The following is a 26,777-nucleotide window of genomic DNA, read 5'->3' on the forward strand; positions in this document are numbered from 1 at the left end:
ATATCAATTCCAAACAAATTAATATGCACTAAACATTTCACTTTTATTCATATGTTTTATAATTCTAGTAATGAATTTATGATTTTCATACCACATAAAAACACTTAAAAGAACTGTCTCGCCGACTAGCCGCAGTGCAGCTTCACAACGAAGAGGCGAGACGAAAACACCCAATTTCAATCATCGTACCCACGTATATTTTAGTATTGTCACCCTGTGGTTATTATGTGAAACCGCAGATGGTGTTATAAAAATTCACACAATGGTACTCTTCAGCCTGAGCATTTACTTATTGCATGCCGCCTTAGTGTGAACGAAACAAAAAACTAGTGTGGTGGAAAACCACACACCAGAAAGCAAAGTTGAAGAAATTGGCAAGCAATTTGGAGAAATCTTAATGGATAAAATGACAATATGAAAATCTTGATAATTATTGTAATATAAAGTCAAAAATATTAGAATGATTATACATGTTTTTACAATTGTTAGTTATTTTATCCTGCAATTAAAACTTTTCAAAATTAGGCGAAAGTATGCAAATACATTATAAAGAATTTGTATAATATAAAGGTTATGATTTTTTAAACCACAAGGTTTTTGCACAAAGTTATGAATATTGTCGAAAAGCAGTATTGGCACCATTTATTAAACATTTATTAGTGAACATTGCATCCATTTGATTACTGATTGTCATTTTCCTTCATTTCTACTTTGCAGTCACAAGTTTTGTGTGTACACGATTTTGTACTTCTTCGTATATTTCATTAATTCGTTTGCAGTTCAGCGCACTATTTGTCTCATTTTGTCGCGAGCTTTTCAAATATATTAAATCATTTTTCGATCAAAACAAGAAGGAGCACACCCTAGACATTCATGCAACCGAATGTGTGAATTTTTCCGTCTCCCGACAACGATAAGCAATATATTTAATATTATAGAATTAATGCTTATGCTTTTGTTTAAACGTAAATTACACAATTCCTAGTAAACTTGCAAAATATATTACCGGAATGATATTCGTCTGGAATATCTTGGCCAAAATGACCATATAATCGCAATGTTCTATATTTACACCACACCAAATCACTGCAGCATGCAAGGGAAACTACGAAAAATAGACGTCCAACTAAATTGGCGTTGCCAAATGTTAAAAAAATATATCCGCAGAAAGTGTGGTGAAATGTGATATTCATAAATTGCCGAAACTATTTTTACGGTAAAATATTATTAATGCTATGTTTTGTTTGAATAGCGGCCGACAATGTTCTGTAAGCAATTTTGAGGATTGTTGTTGAGTTGATGTCCCTGAACCGGTTGAAAAACCGTGTCAACTCCAATTACTCCGACTGTAGTGAGCTTATTTGCCAACAAGGCTCCAATAAGAATCACAGTTTAGCTTAATAATTAATTTTTATTACATTATGTATCAGTATTTTATTTCCAATGTTGTGAATATAATTATAAGATATAAAAAATGCTGACATATACACATATTACAAAAAACATTAATTATAAATTAAGACAAATATTTTACAAACATACAAATTAAGTATTATTAGAAATATACTAGGTTTGTCGAGATTCCACTTCACGAAACTCGGCTGGGTCCGTAAAACGTACAGTTAAAATATAGAAAATCGATGGAAATGGGATAAGACATAAAAAGGCATAATGGTGGCCGAGCGCAATTATACCGTAGGCTAACAAAAGCCAATGTACAGCTAAAAAACATTTTATTATCGTCCTGGCATCCATATATATGTACTACTTTTTACTTACAAATAATTACGAAATTTTTAACCTCTAGCAATGAAGAACGTATTAGCGATTTAAACGTCTGATCCAATTTGACTGAATAATGTATGGCGTTTGTTATCATAGCAATCCCAATGCTTAAATATGGAAAGAACCAATCTAAAAAAAAGCATGTTAGTAGAGAAAACACACTTGTTTGATATAAATGTATAAGTATTCACATATAAGGCCGCAAGCAAGTGCATGAATAGATGTCAAAAGCGGGAGGAAGTAAAGTGCCGCGTAAATGGGAGCCTTTCCACGTACATCAGTAATGGAGCTAACAATTGGACGTATTAAGAACATTGTTGCTAAGCACAGGAAGTAGAATACGAGAACAATAGTTTGACTATATTGGAAAAAAAATTAAAAACCTTCAAAATTACATATGTACATAAATATGACTTTGAAGTAAGTAATACTTACAGTGGATATACAGCTTCTTGAGTGCAATGCAAACGAGTTTCGTAGTTGGGAGATGGATTGTAGAACAACGTATACCAATCAGTGAATTTACGAACACCACAAGAATGCAATCTGAATTCCCACATTGGTTCCATAAGTAATATGGATAATATTGCCGAAAGTGTTACCTCTATGAAGGCACAGGCCGTAAGTATTAATTGCTTACGTGAAAATCTATTGAAATAATGTACAAATATAAATAGTAATTACAATTATAAAATATGGCATAGTATTTACTTGCGATCCTTCGCATTTAAATCAATGAAGAAGCAATGTAACATTAATGGCAACATTGCCATAAATCCTAAATACAACCAAGAGTAAGTGTTCAATTCATCACGACAGGGTGAGCAAACGAATGATTCATTTACGCGATAGCCACGTTCACATGCCCCGCAATCGGACCAGCTACCATTGTCAAACAAAGTGCGTCCGCAATATTGACCAGGACAACGATCCATGATTCTAGTTTAGTTTAACACTCTTAAAATGTGTAGTTCACATTGGAAAAATTAGTTGCTGTTATTTGATAATTTTATTTAATATATTATAATACATTGAAACTTGATTTTGTGTTATTGGTTATTTAAATTACAGAAAAACAAACTTTTGCCAATTCTTGTTTACCATTTTTAAACAGCTGATACGTCCATACTTTCTTTCATTCACAATTGATTAGCTATGAAAATAATATTTTTTGCAGCTGGCCAAACGTTTCTTTTAATATCCAATAGATGTCGCACTTCCAAAAATTAATTTAATTTAAAAGAAAAAATTTAGAGATTTTAAAAATTAAATTATGTATTAAATAACGTAAACTTAGAATTAAAATAGTAAACAGAAAGGCTTTTTGTTAAAAAAGTTTAAAGTTTAGGTGCGCCTACAAATTAGAGTGCGCGTAAAGCTAATGGTACCTTTAATTTGAACAAACACTGTTTCAAATACTGAGTGTAATTTTTATATTTTTCCTTCATTTCAAGCGGTTTAAAAAAATTATTAATGAATTTACAATTACAATCCTTATTTCATTATTGTATATTAATACAACTTTTCATATGTACATAATTATTAAATCTAAAGTTCCAGCTCTCTTAGCGCAAAGTTTAAAATGACCGACATCAGTCCCGCATCTTCTAATTCTAAAATATCTTTTCGCATTTGTTCATTTCTTCTCGGTAATATCAACTAAGAAAATAAAAAATTACAAGGATCTTTAACAAATACTTTTGCAACTTATTACCTTTTTGATATGTTCACGTTTCGCCTCATCCCGACACAATGCCAATGCCACCGCTGCCATATGAGCACGATCCAAGCAAATGCATAGCTCTGCAAATTCAACCAAATTCAACTTGTGTACAATTGGACAACCCTGAAAAAGTTTATAAAGTATGAAGTTATATTAAGTTGATATAAACTTTAGCTCACCTGCAAGCGGAAGAGAGCCTTTTGCAATACTTCCTCCTGTGCAATTGAACGCGTTTGGTTGGCAGTTTTGAATGGTTGCCACAACACGCATTCCCATGCAACTATTAAGCCCTCTATGTCTAGGATTTTATTTTCACACGACAATATATCCAATAAAGCATTCAATTCACGCACCATGTTGAACATGGCCATACGCTTCAATATGCCGTTCCAAATTTTCGAGTGTGATATATCAAAGCCCAAACAAATGTTTGCTAATATTTCGAGTGTGTGCGGATTTTGCGCATTTTGCTTCCAAATCGTTTTTAATAGATCGACTTTATTGCAATTTGTAAACTTTTCCAAACTTAAATTATAACCCAACTGTCTTAACTCATGCACACACTTAATGGTAATATATTGCTTCTGGCTAAGTACGTTTTTGAAGGATTCACTGCCATCGTTTAATTTCGAGAAACATTCGTACATTTGTAACTGTTTGCTGGTGCTTACACCGCTGAAATTGTTTCAAAATAATGCTTGTGCTATTATAGTTTTTTTTTTGTTATGTGAATGCATTACAACCCACCCATCATCCGGGAAAATGTGCGCTACAAAGAAGTCAACGGCCTCCTTCTGCGGCCAACTGTTGAGTATGTAATTTGATCTGCATTATCAAATAGAAATGTTAAAAATTTCGACTGCCAACAATTCTATACAATACCATCACAACCTTATCACATTTTCCGCTGCATTGCCCCCATTCGCATCGCTAACATCGTCTGTACCCTGTTCTTCGAACAATGTTTCTTCCAATACATTTTCAGTACTCGAGCGTCCTGTGAAAGATAACCACTTCTGCAGCAATTGTAACTGCATCGCCGCCAAATCTAAATTATGCAATTCTGCTATCTCCTTCGCCACTTGATTAATATCCAACTTGCTCGTTTTCAATATCAGCTCATGATGATAAAGATTATAAATAAGTTCTGTTGGATTCTCAACTAGACGCAGTAGTTTCTCTTCGGTAAGACCGTAAATATAAAGTAAATGCTGTGTCTTAAGTATGGGATATTTTCGCTTGATTTTCATCAGTCGATCTTGATAATTTTCATTGGTTATAAATTCGCTATGCTCCATCGCATATTTGTAGCATTCATATGAAGCTTCTACTTGATCCGCGCCATCTGGTGCATAGTTCGCAACAAAATAGAGTATCATAAATGTTTTGGATGGATTGGTGACATGCTTAACGAGGCGCAGTATCTAGAAATTTATAGAAATCGTGTGGTAATTAGATTTAGCATTCGATCAGTGAATTTTCAAACTTACCGATTGCAGAAATGCATTATTTGTAGGCTGCAAATGCCATATTTCGGACTCATTTTTAGCTTTATACTCGCCAATCGAGTTTTTCACCGCCGACATGCAGAAGTAATCGCGAATTTTGGCCACATCACTTGATCCTTTGAGCATTGTGTGCATTTGCATGAGCGGAAACCAGCTTTCACAATTTTCTACACTTAATTCGTTGTCTGGAAAAATAAAAAAAATATAATATAAAAAAAAATTAAATAAAAACGAAATAAAAAGGGAAAAAAATCAAGAAAGAAAAGAAAATAATTTTTTTTTTTTTAAATTTGATAAAATAAAAAAATGTATTTAAAAAAATATAATAAAAAAACATTGAATATTAAAGAATAATTTGCAACAGCTTCAAGACTTTAACAAATCACACTCACCCAAGATATCTTTAAGTGGTTGCTCAATGATCGGCTTGAATGGCAAGCGAAAACGTGCAATTTTCGGCATAACACCCATTTCACTTTGTGACTGCAGCCACATGTCGGTCTCGTATGGACCAGGTCGATTGCGGCGCCGCTTCACCATTTTATGCTTGAGAAATTGTAACATTTGCTTCCAAATTTCCATTTCTTTGGGCATTTTATCCAAAAATGACAGTATTTCAATAACATACAAATACAACTCGTAAAAATAAATGTTGATCTGTAGCATTGGATGAAAAAAGAAGAAAAACAAATACAATTTTCAAATAGTAATGTGTTGAACCGTTAATGAACATATAATTATGTAATTCACCTCATTTATGAATTGCAACAACTTCGTCGTTATTAAATCGGTATTTTTTATCGCATGCAAATATGATTGACATAAATTGCGTATGTCGTTAACAGTACTTAAGACAATCAGCTCCTCCTCACCGAAAGCATCAATCTTTACGTCATATTTAAACTCCTGGCCAGACAAAATGCTTAATACCTAAAATAATTTTTTATTTGAAAATGTCCATTTTCGAAAATGCGCATGGCTCACCTGCGTTATAAGCAATTCCTGATAATCTAAATTGAAATCACGACTTATACGTTCCAACCACCTCACATCCAACTTCTTATTGTAAAACAATTTCAACAAATGTTGTATATTATCGGTTTCGAGGTTGAATTGACCTTTTATGCTGGGGTCTTGTTTGATAAATTCCATGTAGTAGTATTGCTTTAAACGCCTGCAACGAATAAAAGTAAGGTTAGCTTATTTTCAATTCTACAAATTATGACGATAGTTTTCACTTTACTTAATACGTATTGACTCTACTTGATTGTGACCTTCGAGGTGCACATGGTACATTTCCGAAAGTGTGAGCAGATTTAAACGCTGCTGGTCGGTTTTCAAATCTTTGCTCAGCATATTGAGTAAAGATTCTTTATTCTCATCCGCGATGAGCATGACGAAAAGATCTGAAATGCAAATAAAAAATAATAAAATTTAGTAAACGCAAGCACACACAAACAAACAGCTAGGCGCATGTCACCTATAAAATTGACGTCCTTATTCAACATGATATTTCGAAAAACTCGCGACAAATGCAAGGAGACGAAATCTTTGCCGATTATGTTGCATTTGTGCCGCTTTTGATATTCCAAAATGAATTGCACTATTATATACCAAACATCGTGCATTTTCGCTTTGATCAATTGCTCGAGCGACGAGAAGAAATCATCCATTGCCTCATCCTTTTCAATGTCATCGCTAAGCATTGTGCGTAATTGCGCTAGCAAACTGTTAGTGGGCACAGTTTCGGCTAAGAGCAGTAAGATGCTACGTGCCACAAATTTCATTATCGAGGTTTGCTCAATGTTGTCAATCTGTCGCAGTTTATTTGAAAGTATTCAATTTAATATGTTTTGTGAATGTATTTATTATTACCTACTTTTTTATGTGGTTGCCAAGGTTGTACTTCGATTTCATCGAAAACCGATACAGAGTAACGGCTTTTTGGTGGCGCTGCCGTTTTGGCATCGAATGAACCGTTTATTTGCGCTGATGAGAAGTTGAGTGTCGCATCAGCTAGTGTAATTTCGGTAGCGTCCAATGCTTTGCAAATATTCTCGTTGACCTCTTTCTCTTTGTCCACGTAGAAATTGGTTAAGGCGTCAACGGGATAGCTAATGGCGGCTAGTTGCACGTACTTTAACAATTCTGACAATTCAGATAGCTTGTAGTGCTCTTGCAGTGAGGCTTGGACGAGTAATTCATAGACTATTGGAAATGTGAGAACATCGGTGTCTTTTTCTAGAGAGTTGGTCGTGGTAGCGGCTTCATTAAAAATATCAAAAAACAAAATCATTAACAAAATTTTTAATATAAATTATTAAAAACAAAATCAATAACAATTAAAAAAAAAATGAATAAAAATTATTAAAGACAAGTAAGGAAGGGCTAAGTTCGGGTGCAACCGAACATTTTATAATCTTGCAACTTGCACGAATCAAAGCCAGGGAAATACCCTAAGGTGTAAAACGGACGAACTTTCCTCACTCACCTTTACAATTACGCAATGCCAAGATTTGCTGTGTTAGCAACTCCAAGGCTAAACCAATGAAATCGTCCTTATTCTGCGGCGTACAGTCCACGAGCTGAAGTATGGCATAAGCTAAGGCGCTAGTGAGCGGCAGACAGTGTATACGCCGACTTATATGCAAGACACCGTAAACTCTTTCCAATTGTAGGGCTGCACATAAATCTCCCACTTCACTAACAATGAAACGCGGCACATTTACCGTCGCCTGGCTCCGATCCATTATACACTCAATGCCGCGATCGAGAAGCTGCAAACGTTGTGTTAGTGGCACCAATTCACTGATCGCGCCAACTTGCAGACGAAACTTGTGGCAGAGTACAAAACGCTGTTGTACGGCGCGCAGACGCTTCTCAAAGCTGCGACAATCGGCATGTGGCACAATCAATTGGAAGAATTCAATTAAATCCTTTTTCTTCTCTGCGTCCTCATCATCTATGGGCGCAGTGGGGTTCTCAAGCATGCTCTATAGTTGAAAGCCGAAAAAAAAAAACAAAATGAAATATGAATAAAGTTTCGCAGATACACAACATGTTATCACACTAACCGCTAAAATATCAATGACTTCCAGGCAGGCTTTGCTGTGTTTTTCAACACTTAGTGATTTGAAAAATTCGTAGGCGCGATCAAGTCTCTTTTTGCGCACTAATTGATAACAACACATGAAATTGGCAAATGTGGCATTCTCCGGAGACGCCTGCGTAAGTACACGTATGTCATCCAACATTTCGGGGAATTCCATCTTAATTACACGCTGCACAAAAAGCTCCATATTTGACTCTATATCACTGTCCGCAGGCCAGCCGTATTTTACTTTCATAATTTTTATAACTTGAAATTCATATTCAATATTTATTTTAGTAGCAATTGGGTGTGTAGAATAGCGAAATTTTATAAGAGGATTTACAACCTCCGGCCATGGCACGGGCGCGCTCTAAGTGATAAAAAAAAGTATAAATTATATAAAGTGGTTTTTTTCTCCAAAACTACTCTTACACACTTTTAATACAAGTAAAGCGCACTCCATTCTATCATCCTCGTTATGTAGTAGTTCAATGCAGGCCACCGACCGCTCAAGCCAGCTGCTTAGCGAGTTACGATTGGCCACCAACAGCGTGATATACTGACGTATGGCCTCCACTGGAGTTTTACCTTTCTCTTGAAATATGGGATAGAGAAAATCATTAACCAGACTTTTCAAATCATCCAAATGCACGCGTTGCAGTATAAATAGTGCTGCTTCATCCACAGAGTCTTTTAAATAATTATCCAGCGTAAACATTAAATTATAGCGCTTCTTCAACACCGACAAATCCTCCAATGCATTCACCAAGTCGCGAAATTTAACAATATTGTGTTCGTGTTGCCGTCGCACGTCGCTAGGAGCGAGAGTAGAGTTAGTGGGGAAGGGAAGGATTAAGAAATTATTGATACAACTGTTGCAAATCAAATGTTTATAATTCAGCTTAGTTGCCTACCAGTGCATGAATTCAATTTCTTCGAATATCTTCGCCACTTTGCTGGCAAATTCCAAACCAATCTCTGGCCAATGGTCCGCATATTGTAATGTACGTGTCTTTTGTATACACCATTCGGCAATGTATGGTGTCAATTTCGGATGTGTATTGCTGACGGTAGGCACAAATTGGCGCAGCCATTGCAACACGTGAAACGGTTCTGTGTGATTCGGTATAAGACTGAGTAGTTGTCGTAGTTCCGATTCCTTTAAAAATTTCATAGCGCTGGCATGTCGCTTATAAATCAAACATGCCGCTGGCATATCGGTTTTAAATAATGCTATGATCATTTTAGCGAGTTTTGCTTCATATACGAATTTCGACCATTCCGAATTGACCTCATAGGGATCCAGAATTGTGAGCGTTTCCAAACGTCGCAACTGCTCGTGTATTTCTAACCAATCCCTTTCATCATTCTACAGATGAGAAATAATTTAATAACAAAAATATATTTCTGCACCGGGTTTACTTACTTCGTCCAAATGTTTCAGAATTTCCAACAAATAACGCTCCAAAGTTCGACGCGAAGGCATATTAATCATGCGATTGTTTTTAAAAAATTCTTTGTTTTCAATATTTTTTAGCACGTTCAGCAGATCTTTGAAATTTTGTTCTAGCAATTCAGGATTATTCTATAATGAAGATAAAAAGTAAATTGAAAGGATCTCAAACCAATAGTACAAGTTTGACTACTTACATCGCCGAAGGACGTAATCGTCAGCAGTATACGTTTTGCTTTTGCCTCATAAAGCGGTTGAAGGCACAGTTCAAATTGCTTGCCGAAACTCTGCAAAATTATATACAATTTATATTTTGTTAATTGTTAATATGATTTTTTCATCACCTCAGCTTCATCTAAAAGCCCCTTTGATAGTAGTTTTCTAAACCGTTCACTAGGGTGTGTTTCTGACACCAAAACCATTTCAATCTCTTTTGGTATATTATCTGCATTTATCTCTTTACCACTGAGATAGTATAAATTAGCGGAAGATTTCGGCTGTTGCACAAGCCATGCGTGTTCTGGTACTTCCAGCTCATTGTTGCATTTAAAAGCTATAATAATTTAATAAAATCATTAAATATTTTGTAAAAATCATAAAATATTTGTTATTTTTATTTACATGGATACTCCAAAAACTTAATACAGCGTTCATTTGTTCCCTCTGTCGACTTGACCAGCACGAGCAATTCAATGCTATCATCATTGCATTCCATAATGACAAGTTCATCTATAAGCAGTTCGTTATCATTTTGCATTTTAGGAAAGCATAACATTTTTGTAATGGCACAGAACTCTATTAAATGACCCGAGTTCGTTAAAAGTAATCTGAAAAGAAGACAAACATATAAATATTTTTTTTTCAAATACATAGCTACATGTTACAAATACTCACATATATTTATCTAAATTGAATAAACGTTTCACACCTCTAAAGCTTTCAGGCAAACTAATTTTGAACATATTACCATTGTGTCTGCAGAAAACTTCCTTTTGTGTGCCTGCTATATAAAGTAAAGGTTGTTCAACAGCTGTGTCGAAACTGCTCTGCGCTACCAATAGCATTGTCTCCAAATTTTTTAAGCCAGGCTCATGGCTAATGATCCTTGTTATAGTCACTGCTTCGAACATGCTCTGATTAAAAGTAATGGTGTCATTTTCTGACAAAGTAATATTTGGGTTTGCTTCTAATGGGGATTCGTCGATCTCACTGAGCCTATAAAATGTAGTATAGTGTAGTTATACTATTCTTTTCAAAAGACAAATATGAATTTACTGATAAACACTTCCATTAGCACAACTTATGTAAAACTTTCCGTTGAGTTGTTGTATTCCCACGAAAGTGCGTCCCGTTAAATGTATGTCTTCTGAGGTAACAGTTAAATTAAATAGCAGCAAGCCTTTCGCAAATATTCCATGTATCTCGCCATTCTGCAAACCGACCACAATTAAATAGCCCGTTTTGGATATTGCTACTGCATCAATGTGAGCATCGAAACAAAGAAAGCTACATTTGGCAACCAATTCGTCTTCGAGCAGTATTAAGCTTCTGTCCACGGAGATGACGACCTTTTTATTTTGCAATGAGGCAATTACTTCTGGGTACTCTTTTACCTAATAACGAAAGTATTAGCAAAATATAAGTTTGCGACATAGATATTTGTGTTTTTTCACCTCTTCGGTACTTTGTATCTTAAACAGACCACGAGATGAAAACGCATTGGAAATGGTTTCATCCTCAATTTGTGATTGCTCAAAAATAGACCACATTTTGGATATTTATAAATAAATATAGTTATGGAAAAAATAAGCTGTTTTAAAATTTGACGCGCGTTCCTTTGCTTTTGAACTTTTTCTATTGTGAATAGATATTTACATAATTGAAGGCGACATCTACTGTCTATTGGAAACAATCTTTATTGGGAATTAAGGAGGAGCTCCATAACTTGCGTTGAATACCATTTCGATACGTTACATAAGCACAATTCCCTAACATGCATTGCAAGTTACGCGGTTTTGGGGAATATTTTTTTTAACTGTTCGTTTATTTGTTTAATATTTGTTATTTTTCTCAGATGAATGCAGAATAAAATATAAAATTAAAAAAGTTTCGTAGATTATTATGAATTTATGAAATTGTTATGATCAGATTTCATAACTACTGCTTCGTTTTGAAGTTTTTATAAAATTTTACAATAATTCGCCTTTTATCCTTCAAAAATGTCTGAAAATGTCATCTTCTATGCGTATCGGGATCCAAGTTCTAATATTTCAGAAATAGCGGACAGAGAATATATGTATATAATATGTTAAATTTCTAATCGGTTATACATTTTTTTTCTTGTAATTATTCTGGTGTTTAATAAGATAAACCTTTCTAACAACTCTGGCTTGTAACAGCTGAGCATTTGGGTATTGCCATGTTTCATAAATCTACGTCATCACAAAATCTCATATGAGCAAGCCTCAGCCAATGACAAAGCGACAAGTGAGTGTCAAAAAATATTCTCATTACTTTAATTTCACCGGTTAAGCATTTATGAGCATAGAAATAAGATTTCCAAACAAAACTTTTCGCTTTTTTAATAAAATTACAACTTAAAGAATAAAGTGGAAATTACTAAGTGAATTAATTGTAAGTAGATTTTACATATAATTCATTTAACCTGAGATATTTTTATTCTTCCGTACTGATAAGCGAAAAATTAAAACAACCAAAAAGTAAAAAAAAAAGTGTCACGCACTTTTCTAGAATAGAAACGCTTACGTAGCGAATAAACTTGTGGAATTTGGAAACTATCTGTTGCCCTACAGTTGTTCAAACACATTGCATTTGTTATCTTTGCAGAATTTTCGTAAACTAAAGATTCTATAAAGTAGTGAGCCAATATGCGTTCCCTTTTACTGGTAATGGCTTTTGCCTTTGTACTAATTCACAGCAGCATAGCATTGAAGGAAGACGAATGTGAAGGTAAGTTCTTTTGCGGGGGTGGTGTGCCAATTGGCCATATTCTATCTAGGCCAATTAAAATATTTTTCTGTTTGTACATATGTTTTAAAATAATATTTTTAGTTTGTGTGAAGACAGTCAAACGTTTTGCTGATACATTGAATGATGACATAAAGAAGGATCATAAAAAAATTGAAGCAGAATTTAAAAGTTTCTGCAAAAAGCAAAAGAATAAGGAGCACAGATTTGTAAGTAAAACGAATTTATAATTTTGTGGGCGTCTACATTTTATGCTTATTCTTATAGTGTTACTATCTGGGCGGTCTGGAAGAATCAGCGACTGGTATTTTGAATGAACTCAGCAAGCCATTGAGCTGGTCTATGCCTGCCGATAAGATCTGCGAGAAACTTAAGAAGAAGGATGCTCAGATCTGTGATTTACGTTATGGTAAGTTATAATCAATGATGTCAATATGTACAACAAAAAATGCTTATAAAATTTGGGCATTTAAGGATTATAAGATTCTTATGTTTAGCACAAATATTTCGTGTGTAAAAATATAAGAAAATGTTGTAAGTTAAATAAGTGTAAGTCTTTGTATACCACTACAACAACAACTCTTATCGCTATGGTGATTTAAATACTGTTTTGATAATAGAAACGATCGTCTCTGCTTTAATTAGCATATAATCCCATTGTTGTTTGTGCGCTCCGCATTTGCTACGTGATTTACCACGAATTACTTCTCATTATAACGGTATAATCTTCGAAGAAAATATTCTGATCGAACCACTATTAGCATATATAGCATGTAATACAAGTTCATGTATGGAATCTTTTGTATTTGGAAAGGGTATTACAGTTTTGGTGCAACCGAGCGTAACGTTATTTCTTGCCTTTTAAATCACTTTCAACAGCTTTTTAATAAAACAAGACTCAAAAAAAACGACAATAGTTGTTGATGAATAAATCTTTACGCGATTATTGCAAAATTATCTAAAAAATAAATCTTACACATTTTAAAATTATTTCAAATTACTTATTTTTCATTTTTCTTGCAGAAAAACAAATTGACTTGAACAATGTTGACCTGAAAAAATTGAAGGTTCGTGACCTGAAGAAAATCCTCAACGATTGGGATGAAAGCTGCGAAGGTTGCATTGAAAAAACTGACTTTATCAAGAGAATAGAAGAGCTGAAACCGAAATATGCGCACAATGAGTTATAAAAAACAATGTCTGATTACCAATTTAATTTATATACGAATACTTAATTCTACTCACATGAACATTTGTCATTATTTGAATGCTTTTCAATTTTTTTAGAAGAATTTAGTACAAAAATCTATGATTTTTGCTTTATAAGGGTTGATAATGTGAAAAGAAAAATATATCTGTAGACAGTATATGAAATAAAACACAGAAACCAACTTAAGACACATGTTTTGTTAAAAATTGTTATTTTTCTTTATTCGATACAACAATCACACAAACAGTAAACATTTTGTTGCTTAATGTATACATATTTCATATTAATGCGTACATATAAATATTAACATATACATACAGAGCATTTTTATATTTTGAAATTTTTGTTAATTAAAAAAAATTTGCACTAATTCCAGTAAATTCATACGATGAGCAAAGAGTGTGAAGAACAATACACAGTGTAGGCAAGTACGGTGAGTTGGTTGGTAGATAGATGGTGAAAAATATGCGATGAATTATAATAAAATATTATTTTTTAATAAAATTTTATTCTTTAATAAAATTAAAATTAAATTTATAAATAAATTATAATTAGTTTGGTAAATAAATGATGAAGAGTATATAATTTCTGCCACTTGAAGTGCTGTGCATACTATTATTTGCCTGATTTTTCAAATGCTGTCGCATACATACATACGCTCATGGTATGAATATTTAATTTGCACAGTTTGGAAAAGTAAAAACAAGTTGCTTCACACCTTTTATTTTTCCTTACAATATTTTAATTTCGTTTAATCGTTTTCGTTGCTCGCTTAACGGCGGTATAGTTGTTTGTTGTAGCGTCCCCTTTCGTTCTCCTGCAGCAAAACCACGTATTCACTGTAAACAACGCACCAGCAGTAGGAGAGAATCGCTGTTAAAGAGAGAAAATTAAAAATTTAAATTTGCGGAAATTCGTATAATAAATTTTAATAATTAATTCTCAATAAAAATGAAAATATACGCTAATTTCGGTTGCACCGACGTTATAATGCCATTCACATAACGCAATGTTTTCAAACCGGAACTTGTTTTTATGCCTGATAGCTTATGTTATAGTGCTTAGATCGATGCTAGTTCTACAGTTGCCTTGGAAAGTAATTCCTGCCGAATTTCTTGAAGATGTCTCGTGAAAAGAAAAAAATTTCCATACAAGAACTTGATTTTTAATTTAAAAATAAGTTGAAGCTTGATTAGAAACACGAAGAGACTTTTTCGATATCGGCGGTTTCGACAATTGAGCTACTTCTTGGAGGAAAAAGAACGATATCTTAAAAGCCGAAGGACTAGTTAACTTATATACAGACAGATGGAGTGATTGACGGCTCGTAAAGCTGATATATGTAAGTATATTACAGGGTCTCTGAAAAAAATTTCGTACTTAAATTTAAGACTCGACTGTATGGGGGAAATTCGAAATCGATAGCATGCTTTTAGGCGAAACGAATTTGAAATTTGTTTCTCTGAATGAGATCAGACGGCCTTCGTTCTGTCATGACAACATCTGATGAGTTGGCGTTACGAGTTTTCGAGAGAAAGGTTCTGCGAAAGATTTAAGGTCCTTTGCGCATCGGCAACGTGAATACCACTGTCGATTACCTAGGTCATGTCGTTCGAATGGCTATAAACACGCCAGTTCAGAAAGTGTTCGACGCGATATCCGCCGGTGGAAGCAGAAGAAGAGGAAGACCTCCCCTCCGTTGGAAAGATCAGGCGGAGAAGGACTTGGCTACACTTGGAACTTCCAATTGGCACCAAACAGCGAAAAGGCTGCTGCTGTAAACTCGGCCATAACCGCGTAAGCGTTGTCTACGCCAATAAAGAAGAATAATCAGACGGCACTTTGAGTTAATTTATGGACCTTGCCTCAAGTAAACACACATCCTTATACCAAGTACCACGGTTATGGTAACTCCGCAGTTTTTAAGCGGTCGGAATTTGCAGCTTGTTTATCTTTCAAAATACCTGCTGAACGTTCCGAGTAGAGGACAGGAGAATTATTGGTCTATCATCAAAAACCGGAGAAGGAATTAGACTGAACGCTAATACCCCTGACCTTTTAACAAAAGGTATTACATTTAAGAGTCTTCAGGAACTTGGCTCGGGATAAAAAGAAAGTTTGCAGCCAGAAACTCTATTTCAACCAATTTACCTAGATTAGATAAACAAGTGAGGATTGCACCGCAACCTAAGGTCTATCATGCCTTCTCCTAAGTCACAACAACTCACTTAGCCCCAGTATATTGATAAATTCTAATATAATGCTAGGAGCTAGGTGGATCCAAGGGCCCACTCCTTCATACTTGCGGATCAGCTCCTTTATGCTAGGGGCACCAATCGCAATGAAAGGTTCGGGTTTCTACCATATTGGTGTATGCTGTGGAGCGCGTGAGCTCATCAGCCAGTTCATTTCCGGCTATACCTTTGTGACCAGGCACCCAGATAAGGTGCACTCGGTTACGATCTGATAAACTGTCTAGTCGTTCTATACCGATTAGCGATTTGATCTCGTACGATCCAATTAACCTAACTTTCTGTGACATTATCTGCATTCTATGTGTCGCTTACCTGTTGTGAGTAGACCGACGACCAGCCACAGTATGCCAGTCAGCATGTAACCGTCAATGAAGAACTTCACGGCAGTATATATCACCGATATGAGTAAACCAATCGCTATCATAATGCCCAAAACAACCCATGGCATCATCAAATAGTGATTACGCTGGAAAAACGACGATTATGAATATTTTGTAAAAACTGTTGTACGCCCGTCACTCACCTTCACTACGCCAATAATCATGAGCAATGATATCAGTATTGTCATACATAGATTTATAATTAAAATAATCTTAACGGTATTCTTTGGCAGCCAATCGAAGTCTATGGTGTTGAAATCTATGCGTAATGTCAAACTAATGACGATCGTTATGATGGACAGTGTGATTGCCAGAAGACCCGATATAATGGAGCCATTTCGTAGAGATTGGCAGAAGCAGCAAGTGTTCGTCAGTGGCTTAGACATATTTGCAAGCTGTAATAAGAAGAAGAATGCAATTAAATGGGGGAAATGGGAAAATGAGCAAAAATTTGTTTAGTATAGAAACAAGTAAGGAGGCACGAAGTTCGAGTGTAACCAAAATATTTATACAAAGGTGTTGGCAAAAATTTATATTCGACTAGTTTCGTCGATGCATGTAATATGAAGTCAACTGGAAGTTCGAAAATCTTCATATGAGGTATATGAGGGAAATATTGATCCAGTTCAACCCATTTTTGACTCAGGGTCTATTATTATCAAAGATACATTTTCCCTGAATTTCAATAGTATATCTGACAGATTGACAGATATTTGGCTTTTGGAGTGGAGATCTTCCTCCGGCGCTTCCACCGGCAGGTACTGAATCGAAAACCTTCAAAGATGTAGTGTTCTCTTCATCCGGAAAACACGACCTAGCCAGCACAGCTGCTGTATCTTGATTCGACTGCGGGATTCGCTGTTGTCAATGCGCAAAGAACCATACATCTTCCTTAAAACCTTTCTCTTGAACAATCCTAAGGCTGACTCATCAGACGATGTTATTGTCCATGTCTCCGTACCGCATAGGACGAGAATTATGAGCGATTTGTAGAGTTTGGTCTTTGTTCGGCAAAAGAGGACTTTCACTTTTGGAATTGCCTGATCGGTCCAAAGTAACATCTCTTGGCAAGAGCGATTCTGCGTTGGATTTCAAAGTTGATACTGTTGTTGATGTTAATGCTGGCTCCAAGATAGACGAAATCAGCTAAGGCTTCAAAGTTATGACTGTCAACAGTGACATGAGAACCAAGTCGCCAATGCGATGACTTTTTGTTTGATCACAGGAGATATTTTGCTTCGCTTCTTTATGCTGTCTGGAGAGAGCAGAACTGACGGCGGGTTCTTCAGGTCAATGGTATCAATATCATCGGCGTACGCCAGCAGCTGTACGCTCTTATAGAAGCAATAGATTGAAGAAGTCGCACAATGAGGAGCCGCCTTGTCTGAAACGGCTCGGGGAGGTCCTTCCCGATCCTGAAGGAAGTAATTTTCGTGCTGGTAAAAGCGGCTTTGAAAGCGACGAAGATGTGTTGTGTGTCGAACCTCTTTTCATGGATACTTTTCAAAATTTGGCGCATGGTATCTGGTCAGTTTTTGATTTTCCAGGTCTAAAGCCATACTGATAAGGCCCAATCAGTTTGCTGACGGTGAGCTTTAATCTTTCACGCTCCATAGAGCCTTATATGCAATGCTGAGTAGACTTATTCCACGGTTGTTGCAGATTGTGGGGTATCCCTTTTTGTGGATTGGACAGAGCACACTTAAGTTACAATCGTAGGGCAAGTTTTCGTCCGACCGTATTCTACAAAGAAGCTGATGTATGCTTCTTATCAGTTCTTCGGCGACCTATTTGAATAGCTCGACCGACAATCCATCGGCTCCCGCCGTTAAAGTTCTTCTTCAGACGGGTAATTGCTATTCGAACTTCTTCATGGCCGGGCAATGAAACGTTTGCTCCATCGTCATCGATTGGGGAATCGGATTTGCTATTTCCTGAATTTATGCCTTCACTGCCATGCAGCAGGCTAGAGAAGTGTTCCCTCCATAATTTTGGTATGCTCTAGACATCAGCAAATAGATCAACTCTGGGGTTCTACAAAAGTCTGCTCCGATCTTGAAACCTTCTGTTAGTCGCCGCATCTTTTCGTAGAATTTTCGAGCAAAATCCTAAGCGCTGGTTTCGGGATCCGCCACGTAAAAAATACTATCCATGAAAAAAAAAACATCCTTGACGGCCAAAAAGTATATCACTGTTTGGAGTTACTCAAGCAGCAAGTTTAAAATGCTTAAAAGCAAGCGGATACATTCAAAAGCAGGGTATTGAATTAAAGCGGAGAGACTTTGAAAGATTTTCCGATTCAAAAATAATAAAATTTCCAATTTCTAAACACGAGGCATTAATTTCCCTTGTTGTAAGGCCAGTTAAAAATTGTTTGGAAAACAGCGACTGGGAGGTTTCGTCTCACAAGCCTTATCGCCCAGACCTTGCTACTTCTGATCACCATTTTTTCCGGTCGTTGCAGAACACTCTCATCTATATACGGTTCACATCAGAACGGCTTATCAAAAATTGGCTTACTTCATTTTTGACTGCCAAGTCAGCGCAGTTATTTTGGAATAGAACCCACAAATTGCCAGATAGTTAGAAATATATTACAGTTTCAGATGAACTGTATGTAGATTCAATAATGCCACTGACATGTTCTTCTTTATAAAGGATAAAATTTAAAAAAAAAGTAGTTATCAGACCACATTATTGTAAAGTAAAAATGGAAAAAAGTTTCGCTAAATTCTGTACGAAGTCTCATAAATTCACCTTTAATAACGGTATCACGTTTATAGGGATGCAGCTTTGAACATAAAACAAAAATTTTTCCATTTATATTTAGTAGCCATAGTGTACACCCACTTTAACCATATACATATAAAAGTGGAAGCAAAATGCAAAGGTATATCAGCTTTTATAAATTTCTACATTTCTGTTTGCAGCTTGCTAGATCTATAAATATCCAAGGAATTACGTAAGCACAATGAAGAAATAAAAAAATTGATAATTTATAAAAATACAATATTTCTTTTCAATTATAAGCAGGTGAACTTGGCTTCATAAGTGAAGTGTGAGGTGTGGAGGCTCGTCGTATGCATGAAGTGTGCGAAAGCTATTTCCATCACATGTTTTTTTCGTCGAGTGATTCATAGATCGCACTTGATTTCGATGCAAATTAACGTGTGCTCACGCGATGACGGAATATCCGTTGCAGGATGCAGATAAAAGCAAAAGATAAATAAACAAGAATATGACAAAATGCAATAACAATTTCTACAATTATTATACTATTCCCACATATTTTCATTATTCGCACATCATTCGTCAGCTATTAGACAACACAGGCCGAGTTATTAAGTAAATATCACCCAATTTACTGTATCCGTTTGTTGAGACCAATAATAAATAACCATTTAATGACAAAGCACCGCTTTGTTAGTTGCTCTTGAATGTACAGTTTTACTGACGGCATTCAAATTGTTGACTGCAACGTTCAAAATTCCATTAAGGCAACATCAAATGCACGCTTTCAATTACATGTCATACGTCAGAAGCTGGTAAGCGCCTTGTACAGCATTTTATTACAAAGACAGCCGGATAAGGCAGCGGCAGTACATGGTTTCGTCGAATAAGTGGCTTCGTAGAGAGAAAAGGATGTGTGAAAATTTTCGGATCGATATCTAAAAAAGTTGAGGCTAATTCGCGTATTTACAGACAGACGTACATGAGCCAAATCGACACAGTTTGTCACGGTGTTCATTTGTTGGGTAGTCGAAATAGTCTTTTCGTATTTCTAAACAAATTTCAACTTATTTTTTTATGTTTATACTAATAAATAAATAACCAAATATGTATCATTTCGAAATATAGCGAATTTCTTCATTATTTTCACTCATTTTTGAGCAGCTGTACCTTTTATTCAAACGAGCTCCCCTTGGTATTTGGTTAAATGAAGCTTAAAATATCACCTTTCCAACACTATATGTCATGAAACAATGTGATTGATAGCACTAGAGATATACGACTACAACGACAACTATTGACAAAATACGAAAAGACTTTTTCGACTACCCAATATTTGATCAAACGTACTAACTTTCAATTTAGTAACTATCAGAAAAAGTGCACAAAATCAACAAGCTGTCCGCGTAGTAATATTTTTCGCGTTTGTTTGTTGATATTTATGAGAGACAATAAATTCAAACTAATCGCGCAACGTGCCACTGCTAGTAGTGCCCAGAGGCGTACGAACATTTCCAAGTATTACTACTTGTATTTGCATACGATCAGTGGGTATAAGTATGTATGGACATAAAGTAAAATACACGAATGTCAAGCGCTTTAGCGTAAGGCAGGCTTTAGTGATGACGAACAATGAAGACCAGCTAAACATCTGGATAAACGCTTATGTTCAAAAGTTTATTTCAATTACAAAAAATAAAAAAAAAAACAAATATTTAAAAAATACAACAACTAATTAAAAAAAAAATGAAAAAAGTATTTGCCTGTTCAAACATATTTGTACAAGGCAGTTGACTTTTCAGACGATTTGCACTCAAGTGCATGACTTTGACAGCGATCAAGCGCTATGAGAAAGTGAAATATATATATATATACATATGTACAATAATACATACATATGCATGTATATATGTATATTGAACACTTATGAACGCATAGGTGTGTATGTATGTACTTAGCAGAAAATGTACTTGTATGTACTTAGAGAAAATTCAATTTGAATTTTTATTCATTAAATATGCAATTGTCTTTTCATTATCACCAAACCAGTGTCCGAAATTTTACGATCGCTGGGTCAAATAGTCCACATCTCAGAATAATCTAAAGATTAATGACAAATAAATGTCAACATTTTTGTAGAAAATAAATTATATATTATTTGAGTCATACGCGATCGTCGAAGGCTCTAAAAAATTTCTGCTGCAGATTTCTTGCCTTCTAGTCAAATTGTCCGCACAACGACCTATGATAGAAAAAAAGATTAGAATTGCGGCGTTTTTTAACAAATAATATATTATTATTGAATATTACCCAAAATTTTGGTAATTTTTTGGGCTGTCAAATCAGATCAAAAAGTGGTAAGTTATAATATGGAGAGTATATGTGATGGGGTTTTCAGTAATAACGCCACAAAAGTTTTTACAAAATTGAAACAAAATCGGTTTGGGATATTAATGAAATTCTTTATCCTTGTGAAAGTACATTTGATGAATTTACGGACACGTATGCAGAAATCCAGACGCTGAACCCAATTTTCGATGGTTTTCAAGCAAAAATCGGCCGATACTGCTGCACCTTCACGTTCGATATTGGGAAAAAGTTTATTAATCGTCGCTGTCTTGTTCCCACAGACCATAGACTTTACGTAGTTCCACAGAAAATAGTATAACTATGTCAAGTCGCACGACCGAGGTTGTCGTGAGTTAACACGTTCACCAAACTTGGTTTTCAATACATCGATTGCGACACTTGCTATGTGGCTGGTGGCGTCGTCCGGTAAGGTATTGTCCAAGTCCATACCATCCAATTCGGGCAATATTCGGTTATCATTGAGCGGTAACGATTCCCATTCATAGTAACGTGCCGGTCTTGGTATTAGGGAAGAAGTACGGCCAAATGACGCCGCCGGCGGATAAACCACACCAAACCGTAACTTTTTCGGGAAGCGATGGTGACTCATGATGGACGTGTGGATTTCTGTCAAACCAATAAAGCATATTATGCTTATTGACAATGTCAATCAGCCAGAAATGAGACTCATCGTTGAATATGATTTTTCGAAAAAAAAATCCCAATAATTTTCCAGTTGCTGCTCAGCCCAATTCAAAAACATACGACAATTCTGGTGGTCAAGCGACTTCAGTTCTTGTGTCAATTTGATCTTGCAAGGATGTAAGCTGAGATCTTTTCGCGAAATTTACCATAAGGACGTCATAGAGATGCCCAACGCTTCAGAACGACGTGCAAGAATCTGATTTGGGTCTTTCTCAATTGATGCGCTAGCGGCAGCAATATTCTCGTCACTACGGTCACTTCTTTGTTTCACTGACATGAGAATTTTTTGTACTGTGACTGTGGATTAAAAGTTCTCCTCTAGGCGCTCAATTGTTGATCTGGTAGGACGATTATGACGATCATAAATTGGACGTAGCGCTCTTAAAGTTAAGGCTACTGACTCCGAATTTCGCGAGTAAATTTTAATAATTTCGACTCGTTGTTGGATCGTATATCTTTACATGACGAAATGCCAAGCCTTACTGAAGAAAAATTTCAAAAGAGGAGGAAAGAATATAGCGTCGTTTGCTGTTCCTATCGGTCTACTTTTGTAGCGTCGTTTTAAAAAACCCACTTCATATGTTTCCGCATAAACCTAAAGTTTTTTTGTCAACAAGACATCATTCTTCATTTCAAGAGGAGCCTATTCTGGTTACAAACACACTGGAATTTTTTCTTGTCGAATGGGTTTCGCTGTTATAATTAGAGATTTTTAGAGCTTTACCAAAAAAAAGATTTATTTACAGTAAACACAACCCCACCCAACAGTTTTCAGTTATTTTACATTTCGCTACCGCAGAAGTGATGTGTGGAGCACTTTGTGACGGCCACACCTCAGCAACATTAATGCGCAAATCAGAATTAACACACTTTATAAGGTAAGAAGACCAAGTAAAAACAAAAGCAAGATAATAAGCAGAAGATCAAGCAAAATGCCCGATATGCGATCCAAACAAACAGTGCCATAAATTAAGTACGCACTCTTAGATGGGTATACGTATATAGCTGTATTTACAACAACACATACTCGTACACATTTATAGTAAAGTTATGTAGAAATAAAGATGCGTGGTTTTATCGATCGGGCGCGCTCCAGATAACAGCTGCGCAGATCCGCTTCTAGTTCGCAAAATCGATGAAGATTTTTTGTTTTGCGACTGATTTATCGTGCATCTGGCCAATTTAGCGAATAAATACAATTAGCAAAAAAAGTGGTATAGTATACAACAACAAATTAATGGTGCCAACACTAACAACATTTGCCCAGCCAACATCCCCGGGCCCAGCTAGACGCTAGTGAGTTAATGAACTAATTGCCACCGACGCCAATTGCTTAGGCCGTTCAAACGAGCTGATTGCAGAAAAAAAGAAGCTAATGAACACAAAATATGTACATACAAGTATGTATGTAAGAAAATGTTAAATAAATACCCTCTAGGAATAGTCCGCTGGAATAATTGGAATGTTTATCGATTTAAGAATTAATGAAATTGTGAAGATTTGAACCCAGAGCCTTATAAAATTCAACTCAAGCCTTCATATTAAAGGCTGCAATGGCGATTTCTATTGAATTTTTTATTCTTCTTCTTCTTTATTGGCGTAGACACTGCTTAAGCGGTTGTAGCCGAGTTTGCAACAGCGCCCCAATCGTTCTTCCACCAGGTATTTCCAAAGCAGTTGAGGTTTCCACTTCGTCTGCTTCCCCCGGCGGGTACGGCGTCGAATACTCTCAGAGCTGGAGTGTTTTCATCCATTCGGACAACATGGCTTAGCTAGTGCAGCCACTGTATCTTAATTCGCTGTTCCCTTCACTGCTGTATTCCTCGTTGCCAATGCAAAGAACCATAAATCTTCTGCAGAACCTTTGTTTCGAAAACTCGTAGCGCCGACTGATCAGATGTTGTCATCATCCATCCTTCTCCACCATATTGCAAGACGGGGATGATGAGTGACTTATAGAATTTGATCTTTGTTTGTCGAGAGGACTTTACTTCTACTCGATTAAGCTCTGCAGCTCGAATATTTTCTGCAACAATAGAATGAAGAAGTCGCACGATACTGCGACTTCTAGTCTGAAACCTCGTTTGGTATCGAACAGCTCGGAGAGATCCTTCCATTTTATGAAAAAAATGTATGGGAATTGTCCCAAAGACTATAAAGAACTGTCGGCTATTATTTTCTTACATTTCAATTTAGCTGAATTATTTCAATCATAATTCTTCATTGAGATTTAATCTGATTAAAAATATTAATTTTAAATTTGACTTTGCTTGGTTGCTGGTTTATGTGATTTTATTCGATTTGTATCAAGGCGGAAACCATGGAGAATGAAAATCATTACTAATTTGAGATAAGTATAAAGGATTGTTCGATTAATCGCTGTCTGTTATTTACGGGGAGCGGTAACCCGAATAACTTACATTGTGTAAGTTTTAGAATGGTACTTCTAAGAAACATAAACTACCCAACTTTCATAATAAGTGCTTATTTCGTATATGATGCCTCGGCAGAAGGCCCCAAAAAATATGCCGAGAAAAACTGTCGTAATCGTAATTTCTTTCATTCTTGGGTAAACATATTATAATTAAATTAATATTCTAGTATACATTCTTGCAGTGTATTTACATATACTATATATAAACACTTGAGAACTGTTACAAGGTTTTCTAGCCGCATTGTGGCTGCTGTTGACTGGGTCGTTGAAATTCACACTGGGCTGTGATATTTTTCCAGCTGGCCGGCGGTTGTCAGGCGTGTTCATAATACTCACCCACATTTCCATTTTTGATAGAAAAATGTATACAAATACATATTTGTTAGTTTAGATTTGCATTTAGATTTGGAACATTTCCATTTATACATGTAAATTAGAGTGAATTATGTAAGTTTATATTTTTGCTTTTTAATTATTTTTGTTTATACGGTTTTTTATTTGAAGATTCAAGAAGATTTTACGCAATTTTCATTCTGCATAACTTAAATGTATGTGTGTGTATCTGAATTTGTATACAATATTAATTAAACGAAATGTTAACTTGAAGAATTTAGGCATATTTTCTAAAAAATGCTACATTTCGGACACGTGTTGCGTGATTGTCGGAAAAAATAAATAAAATTAGGAAGGTCGTTGAATTAATAAACCGTCTTGATGGGCTTGTTATTACTTTGTTTAGTTTTAGGCGGGTAAAAACACATTTGAAAATCTCAGGAATGGAAGGTCGAGGGTTTAAAACCAGATCGAGGCAAAAGTTACAAAAAACACCGACTGTGGGTATTATCGGTAGACGATATCGTAACTTTAGATAAAATTGCAAGTATTTCTTGTCAGATGAAAAATTTTATACTCATATATTCGACGGAAAACACGAAGACAATCCACTCAAATATGAGAAGAAACCTCGAAAAACATCCAAAAGGTGGCAAGACTCTGTCTAACAGGGCTAGAGACACAGCTAATTTCATTTATGGTTACAAATCCTGATAAAGTTTGTGCCAAACAACGTCGACCTTGACCTTGACATACCCATGGTCTTATTTTCAGGATCAGGTCAGAGCGATAGAGCCATCAATCCAGTGAGTATTTTTTATATATCTAAAATACTTACATACATACATATATGTCCAGCATGTCTGGAATTGCAACCGACTTTCCGCAACATGAATGCTAAGGGAGACCCGGCAATTAAATTTAGTCTTTATTCAACTTGTTCTGCTAAAGAATCAACGTTCAAGACGGTTTTATTTCCAAGATTGTCAGAGTATTGTAATATTATGTGGAAGGGCTCTAGAAATCCTTTATGATCAGAGCCTATTATGGACTCATTTGAGCTACAATAGGATATTGTGAGAGCGAAAGTAGCCTAAACGAAGGTAATGTTAATCGGATATGCAATAAGAAAGTTTTAAAGGTAGTCTCAAGATGGGTGATGTTGTTACGAATAGTGCGCTCAGTCGCTCGATTACCATAAGTTGAGTGAAGTGTGCGAAACACATTCCTTACAGAACCTGAATTTTCGTAATAAATTTGAATGATTTGTAAACGTTACTCAAACGTAAATCTTTTCATGATGAAATGCCAAACAATACTGAAAAAGTGCCTCTACTTGGATCACCCGTTATATAGCACCATGATCAAATTGTAATTACATACACACAAAGGCGAGCTTAAACGGAAATAATTTTTATTTATTCATAAATTTTAACTTTATTTTTTCTTTTGGTGATTTCTTGCTTCTTTGCGTTTTCTTAGTTTTGAGGAAATCTTCACTAAAAAAAAAAAAAATACTGCAAATGCACAAAACAATGTGTTAACAATCATTCATTCAGAAAACAACAGAATATGATAAACAAAGAATAGTTGACTGAGCAAAACTACTAAATTAGCTGAAATTTCACGCTTTGCGTGGGTGAAAGACCTGACTGCCTAGGTAGCTGACAATCATGCTCGTAGGTATGTGTCACGTCATTTTCAACGGCATCAAAAAAACACGTAATAAATAAAATATTTCTTGTAAGTTGTTTATTTGAAAATATCATAAAGCTTTCGAAGAATCTCAAGCGTGGGCTGTAGCTCCAGCGAAATTTGCATAAATCGCATAAA

The 26,777-nt window shown here is 35.5% G+C and overlaps 4 protein-coding genes across 4 annotated transcripts in view; 1 reads left to right on the forward strand and 3 right to left on the reverse strand.

Moving 5' to 3' along the window:
* Positions 1-1,391: 1,391 nt before the first annotated feature.
* On the reverse strand, positions 1,392-2,908 carry LOC105222480 (JNK1/MAPK8-associated membrane protein). The gene is made up of 5 exons (XM_049461914.1): positions 2,497-2,908; positions 2,221-2,433; positions 1,977-2,143; positions 1,780-1,914; positions 1,392-1,721 (listed from the first exon to the last, which is right to left on the reverse strand). Exons 1-5 carry the CDS (start codon positions 2,718-2,720, stop codon positions 1,567-1,569), a joined length of 894 nt encoding a protein of 297 aa, XP_049317871.1. The 5' UTR covers positions 2,721-2,908; the 3' UTR covers positions 1,392-1,566.
* Positions 2,909-3,194: 286 nt separating this feature from the next.
* Positions 3,195-11,426, reverse strand: LOC105222481 (uncharacterized). The gene is made up of 23 exons (XM_049461913.1): positions 11,234-11,426; positions 10,836-11,173; positions 10,455-10,775; positions 10,182-10,387; positions 9,905-10,113; positions 9,758-9,847; positions 9,534-9,692; positions 9,022-9,476; positions 8,544-8,922; positions 8,091-8,477; positions 7,508-8,009; positions 6,896-7,281; positions 6,497-6,830; positions 6,260-6,422; positions 6,001-6,190; positions 5,767-5,946; positions 5,409-5,673; positions 4,999-5,201; positions 4,400-4,932; positions 4,256-4,333; positions 3,688-4,183; positions 3,500-3,631; positions 3,195-3,444 (listed from the first exon to the last, which is right to left on the reverse strand). The coding sequence occupies exons 1-23, from the start codon at positions 11,327-11,329 to the stop codon at positions 3,334-3,336; spliced, it is 6,213 nt and encodes a 2,070-aa protein (XP_049317870.1). The 5' UTR covers positions 11,330-11,426; the 3' UTR covers positions 3,195-3,333.
* Positions 11,427-12,053: 627 nt separating this feature from the next.
* LOC105222482 (mesencephalic astrocyte-derived neurotrophic factor homolog) lies at positions 12,054-13,944 on the forward strand. The gene is made up of 5 exons (XM_011199829.4): positions 12,054-12,194; positions 12,408-12,530; positions 12,633-12,757; positions 12,816-12,957; positions 13,572-13,944. The coding sequence occupies exons 2-5, from the start codon at positions 12,449-12,451 to the stop codon at positions 13,736-13,738; spliced, it is 516 nt and encodes a 171-aa protein (XP_011198131.1). The 5' UTR covers positions 12,054-12,194; positions 12,408-12,448; the 3' UTR covers positions 13,739-13,944.
* Positions 13,941-26,777, reverse strand: part of LOC105222483 (uncharacterized) — a 30,361-nt gene continuing 17,524 nt past the window's right edge. Inside the window, exons 2-4 of the mRNA XM_049461916.1 lie at positions 16,537-16,788; positions 16,326-16,479; positions 13,941-14,631 (exon numbers count right to left, since the gene is read on the reverse strand). Of these exons, the coding sequence (XP_049317873.1) occupies positions 14,531-14,631; positions 16,326-16,479; positions 16,537-16,779 (498 nt within the window). The 5' untranslated portion in view covers positions 16,780-16,788 and the 3' untranslated portion in view covers positions 13,941-14,530. The remainder of the gene's footprint in view (positions 14,632-16,325; positions 16,480-16,536; positions 16,789-26,777) is intronic.

The sequence above is a fragment of the Bactrocera dorsalis genome, unplaced genomic scaffold, assembly GCF_023373825.1.
Source record: "Bactrocera dorsalis isolate Fly_Bdor unplaced genomic scaffold, ASM2337382v1 BdCtg161, whole genome shotgun sequence".
Classification (NCBI taxonomy): domain Eukaryota; kingdom Metazoa; phylum Arthropoda; class Insecta; order Diptera; family Tephritidae; genus Bactrocera; species Bactrocera dorsalis.